General features: G+C 37.4%; 1 protein-coding gene across 5 annotated transcripts in view; it reads right to left on the reverse strand.

Annotated features, from left to right (window-relative positions):
* ECPAS (Ecm29 proteasome adaptor and scaffold) overlaps nucleotides 1–20,204 on the reverse strand; it is a 110,192-nt gene that overhangs the window by 57,017 nt on the left and 32,971 nt on the right. For 4 of the 5 annotated variants that reach the window (XR_003512387.1, XM_027550503.1, XM_027550501.1 and 1 more), the window contains 7 exons: nucleotides 17,783–17,899; nucleotides 16,142–16,260; nucleotides 14,680–14,829; nucleotides 11,853–12,021; nucleotides 9,074–9,213; nucleotides 4,586–4,667; nucleotides 1,726–1,845 (listed from right to left, as the gene is read on the reverse strand). Coding sequence is in view for 4 of the 5 variants with exons in the window: in XM_027550503.1 (XP_027406304.1) it covers nucleotides 1,726–1,845; nucleotides 4,586–4,667; nucleotides 9,074–9,213; nucleotides 11,853–12,021; nucleotides 14,680–14,829; nucleotides 16,142–16,260; nucleotides 17,783–17,899 (897 nt within the window). In the remaining variant the exon portion in view is untranslated. The remainder of the gene's footprint in view (nucleotides 1–1,725; nucleotides 1,846–4,585; nucleotides 4,668–9,073; nucleotides 9,214–11,852; nucleotides 12,022–14,679; nucleotides 14,830–16,141; nucleotides 16,261–17,782; nucleotides 17,900–20,204) is intronic. The other variant, XM_027550504.1, reaches the window with a different exon arrangement.

Below are 20,204 nucleotides of genomic sequence, written 5' to 3' on the forward strand. Positions count from 1 at the left end.
GCAGATACTGGGAATAAAAGTTGTATCACCTAGGAGGAGGAAGTAGAACAAATAAGCCTTAAGAAGGAGAGAGATGAAGACAGAAGTTAGGAAGAGGAAGCAGCCACTTAAATAAGTCTTAAGAGGGAGAGACATGAAGAGAGAAGTCAATGTCCACCATACACATACAGTGAGCAAGACGAGTGTGTCCTTACTTTGGTACTGAAAGGGAGGAGAGGCAGGAAATAAGAACATTCTAGATAGGAGGGGGCACACTAGAGAAAATCCTGAAACCGGAGTAGATGTTTACCAGGCCACAGGGGGAGGGGCACTACACCAGGAGTCATGAAACAGAGCCATGACAACGGCACACTTAAGAGCAACGATCTTTGCTGGCACGTAAGGTACAGGGCGAGGGGTGCTGAGATACGAGACCAGGTGGGAAGTAACTGCTGCCTTTCCACCATCTACTGAGAACTTTCTCACTGAATGAGAACTAGCAGCATGCTCTAAATCTCCTATCAGCCATCTCACTCAAGTCTTTACAACACTTCTATCATTACACCCATTCTACAGATTTTTTTTTAAATGTTTAAAGAAAAACAGGGGAAAAACCTTAAGGTTTATTTAAGATGAAAAGTTGTATTTGTTGTTGTTTATAGTTACTAAGTCATGTCTGACTCTTTGCAACCCCATGGACTGTAGCCAGCCAGGCTCCTCTGTCCATGGGATTTCCCAGGCAAGAACACTGGAGTGGGTTGCCGTTTCCTTCTCCAAGGGATCTTCCCAACTGAGGCATCGAACCCGCCTCTCCTACATTGGTAGGTAGGTTCTTTACCACTAAGCCACCAGGGAAGCCCTATTTAAGATCAAAAGCGAATAACTAATGACAAAACCATGCTCAAACAAATTGTCTCTAGAGCTGGACATCACCTGGATGAAAGGCAAGGGCTTTTGCGGAGGGGCTCATATCCCATACCCAAAGAGTACAAAGATTTCCAAGTGCAAAAATAACTCTGGTGGCAACACAGAAAACAGACTGGCTGTGGGCAAGACAGGGCAACAAAGAAGACAACTATGACAAGCAAAACAAGAAGTGACGATCTCCATTAACGTCAGCACCTGCCCTAGGGAGATGAAGATACTGAGGCGGCAGAGCTCAGAGGCTGTGGCCGCTGCCTACATGTGGGGCTCCGAGCAAGGATGACTCATTATCCCACTTTAGTGAACAAGTTTCTGCTGCTACCATTTTTGGAAAAACACCACTCAGAAAAGCACTAGTTTGAAAGGGATTATCACCACACATTTAGAGTGAATGGTAACCATATATTCTATATATTCTATAATATATATTCTATAGTATATATTCTATAATCAAAAAATTTTAATATTTATGTGGACCATTTAAAAAAAATCTTTACAGATTTTGTTACAATACTGCTTCTGTTTTATGTTTTGGTTTTTTGGCTCCAAGACATGTGGGATCTCAGCTCCCCGACCAGGGATGGAAGCTGCACCCCCTGTACTGGAAAACAGTCTCCACCACTGGACCACCAGGAAAGTCTCTATAATAAAAATTTTTAAGTATTTTCTACAGCTAAACTTGAGAGAGAAAAAAGAATCTCATTAATCTTGTTATACATATCAATCTACCTCCGGAATATTCATTAATGCAGTTCTTTCTCTAGTTACATAGACATAAAAGTTGTAAACAGGTCGTACTTCTCTTGAAAAAAAATCAGTTACCTGAATGTTAGCTGGGAACGTTTCGGCAGCTTGTCTAGAACGAAGAAGGTGGGGGACAATCTTTAACTTGACCCTTGTGCTGACTGGGTCCCTTTTCAGCTCTGGCTTCAGAACTGCTCCCTGTTGAAAACATTATAATTCAGCACTTCGAAATTATTATCAATTGAAAGAAATCATGAGAGATCATCTAAATCAATGGTCTCTAAAACTTCTGTTTCAAGATCCCTTTATACTCTTAAAAACTACTGAAGCTTCCTAAGATCTTTCTTTTATACTAGAATATCTATGAATATTTACTATATTAGAAATTAAAACTGAAAAAATTTTAAGTACTTATTCACTTAAAAATAGTATTAAAGCCAGGATATATTTTCATAAATAACATACTTTTAAGACAAATTAAAAACTACATTTTTCATAAAATAAATTAAAAAAAAAGAAAACTTAAAAAAAAATAAAAGCAACAGACCAACTTAAAAAAAATAAATGTAATACAATGTAGCTATTAAATGTTATAGAACACAATGACATGGAAAAGTGTGTGCAACATTGTTTAAATAATAAAAGAACTTTGTGGAACTACAAGAACTCAATTATGTTTAAAAAAATACAACATAGTGATATTTATGTATAGAAAAAAGTGGAATGAGATACACACCATGTTAAAATTATTAGCCCTGGGTGGTGGGATTACAGATAAAATTTAATTTTCTTATTGCTTTTCTGTGTTTGCTAAATTTTCTATAATGAAAATATGTTGAAATAAAAAAAAAATCCTGGGAAAAAAAAAAAAAACTACATTTTTCAAAATAAAAAACTGCACTGAGAGAGTGGTACTGTTTTTTCTGTGAATCTCTTCACTATCCACTTTCATAGAAGAAAGCTGGATTCCTGTATCTTTTTCAGCATTTAATCTGTTGTGATATGTTATTTTGGTTTAAGTATATTAAAAAAAATAAAACCAGCTTCACAGAGATATGTAACTGGAAAAATGGTGATTATTTTATTAGGTTTTTCAGGTAATTACAGATATTCTTAATTACAGATATTCTAAATACAGATACCACCCACAAACTTCCACAAACTTGATATAAAATAGTTTCTTAAAGGTTGTCATGTGGATTTGAAAATGTATCAATGGAACCTCTGCATACTCTGTTACAGTATACTAAATTCCACCACTCTATTAAATTATATTAAATGGCTCCCTTACCCTTATATGCTTCTGTAACAACACTGGTCATTTGGAAAATATTGGCTCACTGAGTTACGCAAATATTTCATTATAAAACATCCGCACACACACAAATCACATGTCAATATCATGACCAATCTTATCAGAAAACTCTGTAAACACTGACAAACTGTCATGCTCAACACAATGAATACAAATTTCCCAAAATTCTCATTTTTGCTTAAAAAGCTCAACTTTCACCATTGCCAACAGAGCATGTTAACTGTTTTTCTTGAAACCTCATTTTTTTCATTTTAAAAGAGAAAATTCATGCCAAATACCCATCTTAATAACCAGAGTTTTTCTCTCTACTCTTAATATAAAATAACTTTTTCTGCTTCATCAAGGATATTCGTAAGCTGAGTTTTATTTCCTCTCTCCTTTTTAACCAAGAGTGCTGACAGTGAAGAACAGAATGATTCCTAATAATTATTTAATGACACAGCTCTGATTCATGCTAAGGTCCCAGCAGTGACACACATCACTGCTTTTGCACCATCAGTGCAAAATTCAACACAGAAAAAAAAAGGCAAAAACTGTCTTAGCTTTGTGAACCTCTAAAGACCCTCTGTGACCTATGGACCACACTCTGGGAACCAATGACCTAGTGGGTCTTCTACATGAAGAACATGATGCCCAGAAAAGTTGTGCAATTAGCCAGATCTCTCCTCTCCAAAACATTTATGTGCATCCATTCAGGAGGAGAATCAGGGTGGGGTGAGAATTCCCAACTCATTGTTCTTTCTGCTACATCGTACACAACTTTTTCTTCTTGGGGGGTTGGGGAGGCCTGTGTCACAGCATGAGGGATCTCAGTTCGCCCATCAGGGATCACACCCCTGCCCCCTGCAGTGAAAGCAGGGAGTCTTAACCACTCGACAGCCAGGGAAGTCTCTATTACACTCAATTTAATCTAACAGGAGTTAATACAATTTTTAAAACAATTATTTATGGTTTAGAAAGCAAACAAATAATTTTGTATGTCTAGGTTTAGACTTGGAATACTTCTAAACACAGTGAACAAAAAAGAACTTAAGTTATTAAGCAACATCTTACTTTGAAAATTCAGAAGAACCCACCTACTGTCCTAGATTCTAGACCAGGAGTCAAGAAACTACAGCCCATGAGCGAAATCCAGCCTACTATCTGTCTTGGTAAGGTCTGTGAGTTAAAAGAAGTTTTCACATTTTCAAACGACTTTTTTTAAAATCAAAGCAATATTCTGTAAAATTGTATTTCACAAAATAATAAGAAATTCAAATTTCAGTATCAATAAAGTCTTACTGGAACATGGCCATGCTCATTCAGTTATGTTCTATGGCTGGTTTCACGTTATGGCAGAATTGAGTAGCTGCAGCCTCAGAACTATAAAGCCATTAAAGTCTAAAATATCTACAGAAAATGTTTACTGAGGCCTAATCTAGGGAGCTGAATAAAAAACACCACATCAGGTAAACTAAGCTACTTCAGGAGACTTTAATCTACTTACACTAGTATGGTCTCAAAGTAGTACTTCCTATAGCATATGTTCAGCCTAAATCAAAATAACCTGGAGAAAATGTTCAAGTATCACCATGTCAATAAAATGCTTTTATGACAATGTAAGAATAAACCAAAACAACCTACCTCTTTTGTTTTCAGTGGTATATCTCCAAGGTATACCTTGTACATCTTATTAATGATGGCAGGATTATTCCAGTCAATCAAGCTACAGAAAGTTTCAACAAAGCTTGTTAAAATTATTATTTCTCTCTCCCACTTCAATAATTTCAAAATATCGTAACCTCAATACATTATTAAAGAAAAATGTTATAAATACACAAATGAAGAGAAGGCAATTGACACTGCAGAAGAGAAGGAAAGGGATTAATTTCTATCAAAGTTAGTTTTCAAACAGAAAAAAAAAGTTCTTTATCCCACCATGGTTCAATGTAACACAGACCATTGCAGCCAGTGGCCCGATTTGGTGCCACTCGAGAAATCTGGACTGTATTCCACTCTCAGGGTCAATGACACGGAGCAGGTCCAACAGAGCAGAGCCACACTACACTTGTTCAAAGAGCCCTGAGGCACAGTTCTTCTGTTTAGCCACTTGGAAATTCAAAAGTGATATGGAAAGTGACCAAAAAATACATTTTACCCATTAAAGAAAGCCACAACCCTAGGAAGCTTGCAGCCCATGGCATTTCTCAAATTCTGTGTCACTGTGACCTCCAGCATCCCCCTCTTATCTCCCAGCACACACCTGCAGTCTTAACACCTAAGACTTTGCTGCCATTTAGTCATTAAGACTTATTCCTAATTGGGCCCCACAATAAGATGACTTAGAACATTACTCCCCAACCTTCTGGGCACCAGGGACTGATTTTGCAGAAGACAGTTTTTCCACAGACCATGGGCTGGTGGAGGGAAGGATGGTTTGGGACTGATTCAAGTGCAATGCATTTATTGTGCAGTTTATTTCTAATCTAATGCCATTGCTCATCTGAGAGCAGGTACTGGTCCATGGTGTGGAGGTAGGGGACCCCCGACCTAGAAATACAATGTGACTGGTGATGTACCCACCCTCCGCAGCAGCCGCCAGCCAGCCATTCTATAAACCAAGGAATAATGCAATTCTGTATTTCACTTGAAATAGTAAGATTTAACCACACTATCTTCTCTCTTTTGACCTTGATTCTGCTTTCAAACTATGTTGTATCTGTGCAAATGTAAGTTACCACAGTGCTTAGACTGTTTTCCTAATCCATCTCTTCTTTCATCTATCAAACTACCTCATTCGGATATCCACAATTCCACTATCCTCAAAGACAGTCTACAATCCTACTTATATTTACCTATATCTTTCCTCAGCTGATTTCTACTAACTAATCCTTGAGTTCCACCTTTGCTTCTCTTCTATAAATACTTCAAGTTTACAGATTTTTGACAAAACACACACACTTTAGTAAAACAAACAGAAAACCTAACAATGGTTAACTAATAAGGATAACTTTCACTGTTTCTTCTACTTTTCTCTTGTCACCTTTCTAGCTTTAGTTTTCTGATTACACGCTTATGAAAATTCAAAAATTATTAATATAGAGAATACAATTCCTTATACTCTGCACCCTGACCCTCTCTATTTCCTTTCAGTAACCACTAACTTTGGTGTATCTTTTTCTAGACTTCTTTCCTGTGCACATAAAAGAGCTAGATGGGTACGGCAGGTAGATTGAAACAGATCAATACAGACAAGGATCGCTTGAAGAGATACTTTGGGATTTCTATTTAACAAAATGGGCTAACTACATATTGTTCTCAACTCACTTTTTACCTCTTAACAATGTTACGCTATTTTTTTTTTTTGGAAAATATACTTGTTTTAATGAACAAAACCAAAACTAATTAGAATACTTCAGCACCACATTTATATATCCAACAATCCAATCTATTGCATGGTGTAAAGAATGGAGCCAGTCCAAACACAATGAAGTTTTAAAGGAAGTTTTTTTGGAAAACTGTTTGGAGGGTCCTCAAAAAAAAAAAAAAAAAACGAGTTGCCAGTGGGACCTGAAAATGCCACTCCTGGGTATACATCCTGACAAAATAATAATACAAAAAGATACACGCATGCCTGTGTTCAAAGCAGCATTATTCATAATAGCCAAGACATGAAGACATGGACAACAATCTAAATGTCCATCAACAGATGAATGGATAAAGAAGATGTGGCACATATATTCAATGGAATATTACTCAGCCACAAAAAAGAATGGAATAATGCCATTTGCAGCAACATGGATGGACCTAGAGAGATTATTGTATTGAGTGAAGTAAGACAGAAAGAGAAAGACAAATACCACATGACCTACCACTTGTACGTGGGGTCTCAAGCACGGCACCAATGGACTCATCTGTGAGACAGTCACAGACACAGAGCAGACTCACAGCTGCCACGGGGTGGGGGGAGGAAGAACCGGGAGTGTGGGGTAAGCAGATGCAAGCTACTATACGCAGGATGGATAAACAACGAGGTCGTACTGTATAACACAGGGAATTACATTCAATCCCCTGTGAAAAACCATAATGGTAAGGAATATGACAGAGTATATGTATAACTGAGTCACCCAGCTGTACAGCAGAAAATAAACACAACGCTCTAATCAACTATACTTAAATTTTTAAAATATAAATACATAAAACTATTATATATAGAAAGGATAAATAACAAGGTCTTCCTGTATGGTACAGTGAACTATCTCAAATATCCTGTGGTCAACCATAATGGAAAAGAATACAGAAAAGTGTGTGTGTATATATATATAAAACATATTTTATATTTTTATAAAGACTATAAAAATATATATATATAATTGAATCATTTTGCTGTATAGCAGAAATTAACACAACATTGTAAATCAACTATACTTGAATAAAATTTTTTAAAAAGGGTTTTTGACACTTCAAAACCAAATAAATTTCTTGAAGGAGATACCAGAAAGACATAGTCATAGCGGCATGAAAGAATTTTAGACTTGGTGGGGAATGTTAAGTACAATCTGGTCCAAATTTCTCATTTTACAGAGTCCAAGGCCTAGTGAGGTTAAGTGAGTCTTCCATATTCAGACAATCAGCAAGAGGCAGGATCAGAATTATTTCCATGACAGACATGCATTCCCAGCCACCACCACACAGACACAGCTCATTTATATTTTAATAAGCAAACGAAGACACAATGAAGTTAATTTCATTACCCTGTGACACCTACTTATATTTCTTTGGAGAGGGAAACCTATGATATATACCTTCATAAAGTTTTATCATCTTACCCACATTCCATCGTCTTTTTATTAGATTAAGCATTAAAATAAATTCAAAAATGAAGTATTCCATAATCTGATTTTTTTAAACAAAGTATCTTCAATTTTTCATGTATTTTCCAGTCTTTGCACATGTCATTTATTAAAAATCAGTACATATATAATTTTGTATTATGTGTTATTCATCTGCCATTATGTTGGGGCAATTTACATGTTGCTGTATTATTTTTATAATTATTTGCAAAGATAATAATACCTATATAGATGTAATACTCTATATAGGTCACGTAGTTAATTTCACTATTTACTCACTGTAGAAATCTGATTAAAAATCAGTACATATATAATTTTGCATTATGTGTTATTCATCTGCCATTATGTTGGGGCAATTTACATGTTGCTGTATTATTTTTATAATTATTTGGGAAGATAATAATACCTATATAGATGTAATATTCTATATAGGTCACGTACTTAATTTCACTATTTACCCACTGTAGAAATCTGATTATGTTTCCTTTTTTAACAATTATAGGAAATAATACAATTAATGAATCTGTAACATTTTTCTAAATATAATATTTCTCTTCTTTTGAATGATTCTCAGGATGAAGTCCCAGAAGATTCACATAAAAAAAAGTAAGTATTTTTATGGTTCATTACCTACTACAAACTGCTTTGCCAAAATTATTTCAGTTTACAGTGTCAATCAACAGGGTATAAGCACAGCAGTTTCAACAGAAACTTAAATGGAGTAATCAGCTGTTACACAATTTTATTTACCAGTTGGCATACTATTGTTTTATTGTGCATGATTTGATTTCTTATATACAATTTTTTCCATGAGTCTATTTATTACACTTATTTTCTCCTGTGTATATTAAGACCTATTCAGTATCTCTTTTCATGGGACCTGATTTTCATATTAACCATAATACCTACATATCCTTTATTAAAAGCCATCTCAAAGAATTTTAGAGGAAGAATCAAAAATGAGTAACTTTTGGGTTTCGACATTTTTCTTAACATTAGTTCTTTAAGTTCATTTACCTAAACAAAGGTCTCAGTTCTTATGGTAATTATCCTTATCCATTCCAATTTTAAACTGCTTCTCCAAACAGCTTTTCCTCTTTGCCTTATACAGAATTCTGCTCCTCAGCAAACTGTCTTTCATACAAATTAGGTATATTTCACAATCTCATAAATTGAATGCCTCATTACGCAAAAGCTGAAAAGAATATGTGCTGAGCAAGCTTTTAGAAATCTAGCATCTTTTCAATTTCTAAAGTTTAAAGAGGGGGAAGGAACTCACCTTTGCTTGCTTTTCAACTCTAGGTCTGCTGCGGTGGCTACACTGTGGCGTGTGTCACTAGAAGCAATCACCAGGTGGAGAACAGCTTCGAGCTCAGGCACCTGCTCAGCTTCTATGAATTTCACTATACCCAATTTGCACTGTAGATAAATGAAGGGAAGGAAAAATATCGATCAGAGAAACAAAGACCACCAACCTGAAGTATGTGTTTAACATATTACTATGGTCATAAACCAAAGATTAATAGAACAACAGTAGCCACTCCTATTTAGCCTTACAGTGTGCCAGGGACCATACTAACCCATACATATTCATGATTTCATTTAACCCTCACAATCTAGAAATGAGTATCATTATACCCATTTTTCTGATACGAAAACTGAGGCAAGGCTGAAGAGACTAAGACATTTAATAAATGATGAAGGCACAATCCAAACCCAAGTCTCTCAGACTCCAAGGCCACTATGATACAAAGCCTTCCTATTTGGGTGAAAAGCCTCTCTAGAATGGTGAAGTCTTGAAATGAAGTCCAAATCTGGAGCCTCTGGTAGAGTGTGGTACATCGGGAGTGAGGTACTCCATGGATTCTTGTGACAGTTCAAAAAGAAATAAAACTCACAGTCCATGGAGTTCTATTCTACTGCTAACATACTAACTCTGCCCTCTATAATCTTACATACTGAAAACAACAAGATTTCAAACATATGCAAGAATTTCAAATATAAGTAAAATTCTAATCAAACAGTATTCAATCTAACTGGCTAAAATGAAACACAGACTGAAGAAGAGATTCTTAGATTCTGCTAAGAACTTCATGCAACATGAAGAAGCTATGACTTTCACTACAAATAACTGCATTTAGGATAAATATACCTGCAAAATGAAATTTTACCTTTAAAATCAGTTACATAATAGTTCTCATGTATATGAAATAGGACTGATAAAGTTTTCAATTATTAATACTACATGACAAAGGATGCAATTTTAAAAAGCAGACAAAGGGATCATAAAAATGCCTGCCTTCCCTCTGTGTGTTCAATACAACTGACTTGCAACAAGAGCTACAACAGAGAAGATGCAAGCATTTACTGCAGTTATGAGAGTCACTACATAAAGATTTATAGAAAAAGTGTTCAAAGGAAACTGAGAACAATACTCATGTCTAGGAATAGGAGACTAGTTTAAAACATATTATGTGATTTATGCATTATTTAATACAGACATTTAAAAAGACATTATTTTAAAACTTGACATTTTGTTTAAAAAAATGAAGCTCAAATAGTGTATTATATAAAAATGTAATGTGTAAAATTACATTTGTGTACACACACACACACGTATATAGAGCTGGTGAAAGGTGAATGACAAACTAAGGTGGTGGGATTCCGAGTAATTTTTAATTTCTTGTTATAATATTCTGTATTATTTGAATATTTACACTATCACTAACACTATCATTTGAAAAAAAGAAAAACTGTTTCATCTGAAAGAAAAAATGTAAAAAACAAAAGGGATGTTTAAAAATTAGAGGAAAACATCTTTCATCCTTGAAACCAAACTCTTCAAGGCTCAACCATGAAATGGACAAAAGACATACAGAAGCCCTTAGGAATTAGCAAATCATGACCAGTGTAAGATTACCATTTAATGTTAACACTGATTCTCCAGCACTGAGAGCTTTAACACTCAGAGAGACCTAAATGCAAAGCCTCCTCCTAGGAGTGAGACTGTGGTAAATCTCCAAACTCAGTTCTTCTTACAAAATGGAACCAATAATTTCTATGCCTTGTCAGTTCTGCTGTGAGGATTAAATGAGATAATGTATTCAAAGTACTCAGTATAGTGCCTGTCACATAGGCCACACTTTAAAGAGTAGCTTCTGCTAGTATTTACCTTTCTTTCTTTCTTACATCACAGTTTAAGAAGAAAAAAGATCTATAAAATATGAAGATTTAATCTAATCACACAGAACCCTTGCTGAACAAATCATTCTATAAATTTGTGAGCGGCAAGAATGCCCACTTCAATTCTTCCCTTTCCTGGGAACACTGTTTTGATCAGTGATCACTTACATTGCCAGAAAGAAAAGGACCAAATCATTTAGACTGCCATGGAGAGATAAAGGAAGGATTGGAAGACTAACCCATGTTGCTTGAATTCCAAAATAATTACATACTGATCTCATCTGTTCTTCCCTGAGGTGCCTGATGACACAGACACAGTGAGGCACCTTCTCTGTAGAGCACCAGTCTTTTTTAAAAGCTGCTCAGAGAACATCTGTGTCCTGTTTAAATCCAGAATAAAATTCTTAATGCCAATTTTTCAATTCCCAGGAAGAAATATAAAAGGGCGTCATGCTTTTTCCCCCACATGGTCACTTGTTCCTCACTTTACACAAAACGTACAGCCCTAAAAAGCTGAATAACATAAGATAAATTGTATTTAAACTGCACCAAAGCAGCTAAACATTAAACCTATAATTAAAAACTAAAATGAAAGAAGTTAAAAACATTCAATCTGTAAGTGGGCTGTATTTTATACGTGAAAATATGGAAGCAACATTTGAAAAACTGAAGAGTTTTTCCCACTCCTCCCTCTCCCTGGGGCTTTAACCAATAAATGACATGATGATGTCAGCACATTACATCAACCGCTCCTCTCAAATGTATTTCATTAGACAGCCTGAATAACTGGAATTCTCTGACACATGCTTCCACGGACTGACTTCACAGGGCAAGTGTGCGGGGTAAGCTCCATATGAACACACAGTGTGTGATACCTGTTCCAACTGTTCAGGCGTCCATGGGTTATCTCCAATAACTCGTTTAGCTGCATAAAAGCTCATTCCTGGGGGAGGCTGTGGTATTCCAGAACCTCCCCCACTATTTGAAGAAGAACCCTGTGCTGAAGATGAATTTTGGCGACTCTGGGATTCATTTAACACATATCTGGAAAGGAAATGGGAATTTAACCCCTCTATAAAAACACACACAAACACATGTATATGTAATACATTCAATTACATACTTTCCTCCCACAGAATTTTTGTTGAAGAATAAACACTTGAAATTAAAATTTCATCATAAAGGAGAATTTTAAAGATAGGTATCTTTAAAAGGTATCCACATCCTCAGCAAATTAACCACTGGAGTATATCTGCTCAATTTGACTACAAATGAACCATAACAGTTACCAATAATGAATATAAGTATTCTGTTCACACTCAATCCATAAATTATTATTCTAAAAATCACTATGAACCCACTATATTTTGTTGATTGTAATGGAAATTAAAAGAAAAAAAAGCTATTGTTTTATACCCAAAGCAGAGAATAATTTTATATTCATTCCCATTTCTGTTCAATTCTCCTTAAACTTCTTGTATCTCTCCATCACAACACCCACTGAAACCTCCAAACCACTTACCACAGAAGCATATACTGCCCCCAAAATGAAAAAATTCAAAAGGACCCAAAGGAGAAAAATCATAATGAGGACCAGCTTTTTCCATTATACGTTCAAAGCATACAGCTTCACAAATACTTATTTACTGATTTATCATCCTATTTCATTTTTAGCTTCTACAGATTAAAAATAAGATTTCTGGTAAATTCATTTTGAACCAATTAAACTGGTTAAACATTTAAACCAATTAAGCATTTCTCATCTACAAAATGAAAACTTTGATATAAATAATGATTCAAGTCCCTCTGAAATCTAAAATTCTAAGCTGACAAATTCCCAGATTTGATATTAAAATATCCATTATAGTAAAAATTAAACACTAGGAGCCTAACAGCACAGTAAACTATTCCACATTACTATATATCATATTCATTTCACTCCTAAATTCATCTAATTTTTTAAAAACTTGTTGAAGGACCACTTTAATATTTATATATAAACAATGCAAATTCTCACTGGGAAGGAAAACATGAGGGACCACTGGCTTGGGTACATTGTGTGCCTAAGTTAAATCTGGACTTCCAAGTTAAATTACCAAAGCCATCATCACCTGCCAATTCTGGCTGCCTCCTGATTTAACAACTGTAAAAGGAGATTTTCATTTATTTCTTAAGTTACCGCAAGACTGACAGTACACAGGAAGTAAACCAATCAATTACTGAACAGCTAATATCGTACAGACTACCATCCCAGACACCAGACAGAGGAACAACAGGAGGTGTAAGACTGTCTACCGACTGGAGCAAGCTGAGAAAATAACAACACAACACACTCAACAGCACAGGATGTTATCAGATGACAAAGAAACTGCAGGAGACACAAGAGATGTGGGTTTGATCCCTGGGCCGGGAAGATTCCTTGGAGAGGAAATGGCCACCTGCTCCAGTATTCCTGCCTGTAAAATTCCAAGGACTGAAGAGCCTGGCAGGCTCCGGTCCATGGGGTCACAAAGAGTCATACGCAACCGAGCACACACATTACAGAGGTAATGGAAGGTCCAGAAAATAAAACTGCCAAATCAGAAGAGTAGGAGGAGAACAAATGGGAGAGGAGAGAAAGTGAACAGCGTCAACTCTCCTGTGGCTGAGGGAGGGATAGACGATGGGGAGCCCAACATGCCACGCTCATGGTGCAGATTACCGAAGAAGCACAACGAAAGCAGTATTTTAGAAAAATATCTCTGGCAGCAGGACAACCTAAAAAATGAGCAGGCTAGAAGCAAATCACAACGCGGGCACTATGTGGGCACCAGGAGCCTGAGGCGGAGCAAACAGCTCCTGACTTCAAAGAGCTCCCAATCTAGTAGGAGAGAGGGACACGTCACCGCACCGAAACACCAAGAGGCACTACGGACGGTGCTCAGTGTTATGCGGACAAGGAGAGTGTCCTGTGCCTAGGGCAGGGGGTTTACGTCAGAGACGACAGAGCCGACGTCTAAGCTCCTTTGTGAGGCTTTTCAAAGTGATTTTTTTAGCTGTCGTTTCTTGCTGTTTTCTTTCTTTCCTTCTTCCTTTCTTTTGTGATGGGGAAGCATTCTAAGCAGAGGGAACTGTATGCTCTTAAAACAAGTGCGTGTAATGACTGGAAAATAACAGCCCAAGGATTTTAAGGTGTAACCTGGTAAGATCTGCATTTGAAAAATCAGGAAACTCTGCAGCAGAGTAGACAGTACTGAAGAAGAGAAGCTGGTGAGAAACGAGGAGAGAGGTTAAAAGAGCCTGAACTAGAGGGTAGCAGTGGGAATGACTCCAGGGCACATGGAGGCAGTGGTAGGGAACTTTATGGGACTGACAGTGAGGCAACCAGGAGGAGAAAGCTGGAGCAACTTCTAATTGTATGCCTACATGGCTAAGAGAATCATCACAGCACTGATGCAATTAAAGGAGAGAAACTACGTTTACTGGGAAAGATTGATTTCAGCTTGGATGGGTCAAGTCTGAAAGCACAAAAGCAGCTCCAGGCTGTTAAGATCAGTAAGCAGTGGGGCTGGAGTTTAGGAGAGATCAGGGCTGCACCAAAGCAAACCTGAGACAAACACATTTTCACCTGAAAGTTGAATCACTGAAAAGAGTACTGGACGCCACACAGTAAAAGCAGTCAAGAACAAGATCCCTTGTTCCGTTTTGCTTTGGTGTACTTACCCGTAAGGCATTAAAAGGACGTCCAGCATGAAGTCCAAAAGCAGCTGCACAGTCTTTGGTTTCTCAGCAAGATTAAACGGAGAAGCTGATTTTGATGATTCAACAGGGTATTTCATGTGAAAAAGGGTTGGTATTAAAAGATGCATTAAGCTGAAAAAACAATTACATTTATTGCAACTATTTAAAAATAAGGGTTTTTTATACATGCAAATAACAGACAAAATAACAACAACAAAAAAATCACTTGACAAAAAATGGCAATCGTAGCAAGGACCATTCATCTTCAAAACTACTCATTTACAAAGTCTAGGGACTGGCCTAGATTTCATTCTTATTTCTTTCTTATTGAAAGCTCAGTATATTGAGTGATAAGTGACATTTTAGCCAACGTGACTCATCACAAAAACACCTGAGAAAAATGTATATAATATGAGCTCAATGTTAGTATCTATTACAAGAGATTTAATATGAAACCTTAGGTAAAGTTCAACTGACAACATGTCCTGTCAATCTTTTTTTTTTCCCCTTTTCACGTTTAATTAAAAATAAAGTCATTCAAAAGCTAAAGAAATTAAACATGAATCACGTCAATATTTGGAATATAGTATTAAATTTCCACTGTGTGAATTTAAGTAACACAGCTTCAGTAATTCCTTCTTTCACTATACCTGTTGCTAGGAAAACAATTTCAAACTAGTGCTTACAATGTCTATTAATTTTACTTGTAGGAAGACTTTTTTGCACCAGCTACCACAAGAACACGGCTCTCTGCACCCTGTTCTCCTGTTACACGCGTGCACACAGACATTAAAGGGACCCTACCACACGCTCCCCAGAGAAAAAATTTTTTTTACTTGTAAATGTGAGCATGAAGATCTTTTAAAAATGTTTATGCTCTAAAAAGCGAACTGAAAACATGATTTAACTCTTTCCTCCACAGCTGCTCTTCGTGTTTCTCACCACAACAAGGCTAGGATACAGAACTTCTGGGCTACACCGAGAAACGAAGGAGCATAGTCTAAACCTCTTCATCTCGTCAATTCCCACGTGAATACAAACGCGTAATCAGTTTCTTAAGAAAACTGCTCTGAAACTTTATATCCTCCAAGACAGAAAGGTTTGATGAAAAGCATATTAGAACTCTAATTTTTGCAATCACAAGCTCTAATTTTTGCAATCAAGAAAATCAGTTGCTTCAAAATAACTGACCAAACTGAAAATGCATTTAGATTGAAAAAAATGTTAATTGTTCTGCACAGTTTCCCATATGCTCACAAGATATTTTATAATTTACAAAATTAACCAAACAGTCATGTTGAGGTAACACAGCAATGTTGGCTGAAAGAGTTCGACTTAATTAAGCCTTTGCATTTGGCCAGGTGAAACCAGACGTGTGGATCTGTTTTTGAACGGCAGCACTGACTCTCAGAGGTGGGGAACCAGGTAACCGGGGACAGCATACCTGTCCTGCTGGGGCTGAGGCTTTCCTTCCATGGCAGTAAGAAGCGTAGGGGCCAGCTCACACTGTTTCTCCACCGGTAGCCGAGGATAGCCCATCTTAACATAAATTATAGTAAAATTCTGATGCAATGAGAGAAAGGCAAGTTAGTATAAAAGAAGTATTCAAGGATTTCAACAAAAACGTATGGTTGATAGCCTAGGTAGTTATCTTATAATCAAGAAACTGAATCCTCCTTCCTCTTGCTTATCACCTATTACAGCCTGGCCAACCAATCTGTCTCAGGAAGAACTCCAGCCCCACTTACTCAAAATACTTACTTTAAGATGGGCTTCACAGGAGGGAGCAAGACCTAGTCTAGCGCATTTAAACATACATCAAATTATTCTGCTATATGCCTTAAACATATACAATTCTATTTGTCAATTCTATGTTTCAATAAATCTGGGTGGGGGGCAGGTATGGGGGTGGGGAATTAGGTACTCACATGTGCAGTTACTTTTGACTGAAAAGAAAAAAGTAATCCTTTGACCTACCTAAACTGACATACTACACACCAGTATCAGATCTCCCAGTTTGTTACATTAATCCTTTCAAGCTAAGAGGAGGCCCATGTTAGGTTCCAGGCTGTCATTTCCCAGCTGGTCAATTACTAAAATAACCTCAGTACATTGTGGCACTGTGGTTCCTCACTCCAACATCTGACTGATGGATGATGAAGCGAGGGGAAGCTGTGTGCGGTCAGTGTGCGAGCATCACTACAAACCATGTGAATGCCTCATTTTAAGCAAACCCATAAATGCATATCCAGATTTACACACAGGATAGAAATTTGCTTTTCTGAAGGACTTTAGAACAGACTTCGTAAAATCATTCCATTAAAGACATCCTATTTGGCAGTTGTACTGGCACACACTGTTCCTATTTGCTTACAGGAAGACACATGTATAATGGAGCTGTATACCAACAGCAGGAACAGACAAGATAGCCTGGGCCAGCGGGTGGCTTCAAAGGTTTGGAATCCAGATGTTAGATAAGACCCAATAGAATTCTGCCTCAATGCTACAACCACAAGGACCAGGAAAAGAACATCATTTGCCATTACATAGCATCAATATTTTTTACATTTCATTTTCATGAGGAGAACATTTAATAGGAATATTTCTTACCAGCCCCAGTTTACTCCACTTTTAAAAAGAGTATCTTTCTAAATATATAATATATATCAAATATATTGTTTTTATTTCAGCCTTCCTATCTCTTCCTGTCTTTTTACCTTTTTTTCTTCTTCTGTCATCCTTTACTTATTCTATGCTACATAACCCTTCTCTTTCTATTTATACCAATGTCTCATAACCTTTTACTAAGAATCAATGATTCTTTTATACAGCAACATACCTGACGCATCACTACACCAACATTCACCCTGTGTAAAACGGCCATGCATTAACCTCCTCCTACCATTTCCTCCAGGTCAACACTCAATGGAGAAACAGTGTGTCCATTTGAAGAAAAACATCTCCTGTTTTATTTAGAAACAGTCTAAGATGAAATTCTAGGCTGGCCAATATACTGATAACATCTACTAAACATTATGAAAGAAAACTTACTGCAAGTCAGAAAATAGTCCAAGACAATACTCACTGTGACAAAGGAGACTGCAGCAGGGTCCTGGTACTGAACCAAGAGTGTCTCTACTGGGAGCTGTATCTTGGGGCGGCTTTTTATGCGCTTATTCAGATGGACCAACAGTTCCATTACCTACAATAGAGGACGGCAGGAACTGAAATTCTTGATCATATTTTAAAAACAAATTCACTTCTCAAGTATTACCTATTTTACTTTTTTCTTGTAAAGGATGTAAATTTGGCATCCCAGAAAGGGAGTATAGAATATTGGAATCTTGTTCCAAAATGCTATCCCCAAGAATCCACACACCAGAATTTTACCAGGCCATGTATTTCACAATGTCCTCCAAGTTAATTCAAGTTGAGATTCCACAGAGGCCTATACTGAGGCACAGTCCCCCAGAAGATGGTGCGCAAATGACTGCAACACGCCATGCTACAGACTGAATATCTGTGTCTCCCAAAATTCGTACAGCAAAGCCCTAATCCCCACTGTGATCTGGAGGCAATTAGGTTTGGATGAGGTAATGAGGCTAGAGTTCACATGTAAGGGATGGATGCCCTTGTAAGGGGATGAAGATATCAAGAGTTCTCCCTTTCTCTGTCATTTGAGGATAAAGCAAGAAGATAGCCCTGTGTAAACCATGAAAAGTTCCTGATGAAGAACCTGACCATGCTGGCACTCTGATCATGGACTTCCAGCCTCCAAAACTCTCAGAAATAAATGCTATTTATGGAGTTGGTGATGGACAGAGAGGCCTGGAGTGCTGCAATTCATGGGGTTGCAAAGAGTCAGACATGACTGAGCAACTGAACTGAACTGACGTCATATAGTCTGTGGTATACTGTTATAGCCGGAGAAGGCAATGGCACCCCACTCCAGTACTCTTGCCTGGAAAATCCCATGGATGGAGGAGCCTGGAAGGCTGCAGTCCATGGGGTCGCTGAGGGTCGGACACAACTGAGCGACTTCACTTTCACTTTTCACTTTCATGCATTGGAGAAGGAAATGGCAACCCACTCCAGAGTTCTTGCCTGGAGAATACCAGGGACAGGGGAGCCTGGCGGGCTGCCGTCTATGGGGTTGCACAGAGTCGGACACGACTGAAGCGACTTAGCAGCAGTAGCAGCATACTGTTATAGCAGCCCCTATAGACTAACTAAGAGTACTACAGAAAGAGAAACATTCAAGGTACTGTGAGTTTCAAGAAGAAAACTTGTCTGCCAAGATCAAGAAGGACTTCAAGGAGAAAGTGACAGGAAACAAAGTCCTAAAGAGCAGATGAAATTCCAAGCAGAAGATCAGTTATAAGTAGGTTTAAGAGGTCTAAACGAACATGGTGCACTGCATCTGACTGAAACATAGAATCAGTTCAGTTCAGTTCAGCTCAGTTGCTCAGTCGTGTCCGACTCGTAAGAGATAAAAGTGGGGCTTAGATTATAAAAGGATTTGGGTAAAATTATGAGAAGTTTTTGCTTTATTCTGAAGATCATCTGATTCTATTCAAGAGTTTAAAGTAAGTAATACCAAGCTTCCTCTCCCTTAAGTGGGAAAAGATGGCAGAAACCGAGGTCAACAAGCAACGATTCTCACAGCAAGAAAGGAAGCTACAAAGGCTCATGTCAAACGACCCCAGTCTTAACTATAAAGTGGGATAACACCACTTTATCTAACTAGGAAAGGAGCACTGAGATATAAGATTTTTAGAAAGCCTTAACTAAAGACTCAAGAATTTAAAGTGAGACTATTCCAGAGGACACGGCTTACACTATTCTCCATCATTTCTGAAATTTGAGCTCTAGCTTCAAAGCAAGTATTAAGGAGAGCTTATAGGGATGTTCACAGCGAAGGTTCAGTTATTTACAGCAATCATGAAATAGCGCATTTTAAGAATAACAAATCTAATAATATTCGTTAAACAATTATCATATTATTATATGATAATAATAATCATAAAACAGCTGACATTTATCAAGAAGTTTCCATGCAGAACAGCAGTTTGCAGTCCTGTCTCATCTGATTCTCAAAACAACCGGGAGAGGCGCTGTTTTCACTCCCATTTGACCCAGGAAGAAGCAGAGGCTCAGGAAGTGAAGTAACTTGCTGAAGTTGACTGCGACAGCAAGTGGCATCGTCAAGATCTGACTCCAGGATCCGTATTTTTAACCTAATCAGACACACTGACAGTTGAGCTCAATGCATCTAAAGTGTCTGTCACTGAGACACTCTCAGGACCCTGGTACTTTGCAAAGACCGAGAATTCTACATTACCATGCTTACCTCACCCAACCTCCTGCCCATCCAGATTTGTGATTCAGCTGGATGACACGGAAAAAAATCAGAAGGAGACAGGCCAAAGGAAACAGCCCTCCTCAGACAATCTAAGCAAGGCTGATTCCTATAAGGACCTGACGGAAAATCATCACTGATGGAGATA

The sequence above is a fragment of the Bos indicus x Bos taurus genome, chromosome 8, assembly GCF_003369695.1.
Source record: "Bos indicus x Bos taurus breed Angus x Brahman F1 hybrid chromosome 8, Bos_hybrid_MaternalHap_v2.0, whole genome shotgun sequence".
Taxonomy (NCBI): Eukaryota; Metazoa; Chordata; class Mammalia; order Artiodactyla; family Bovidae; genus Bos; species Bos indicus x Bos taurus.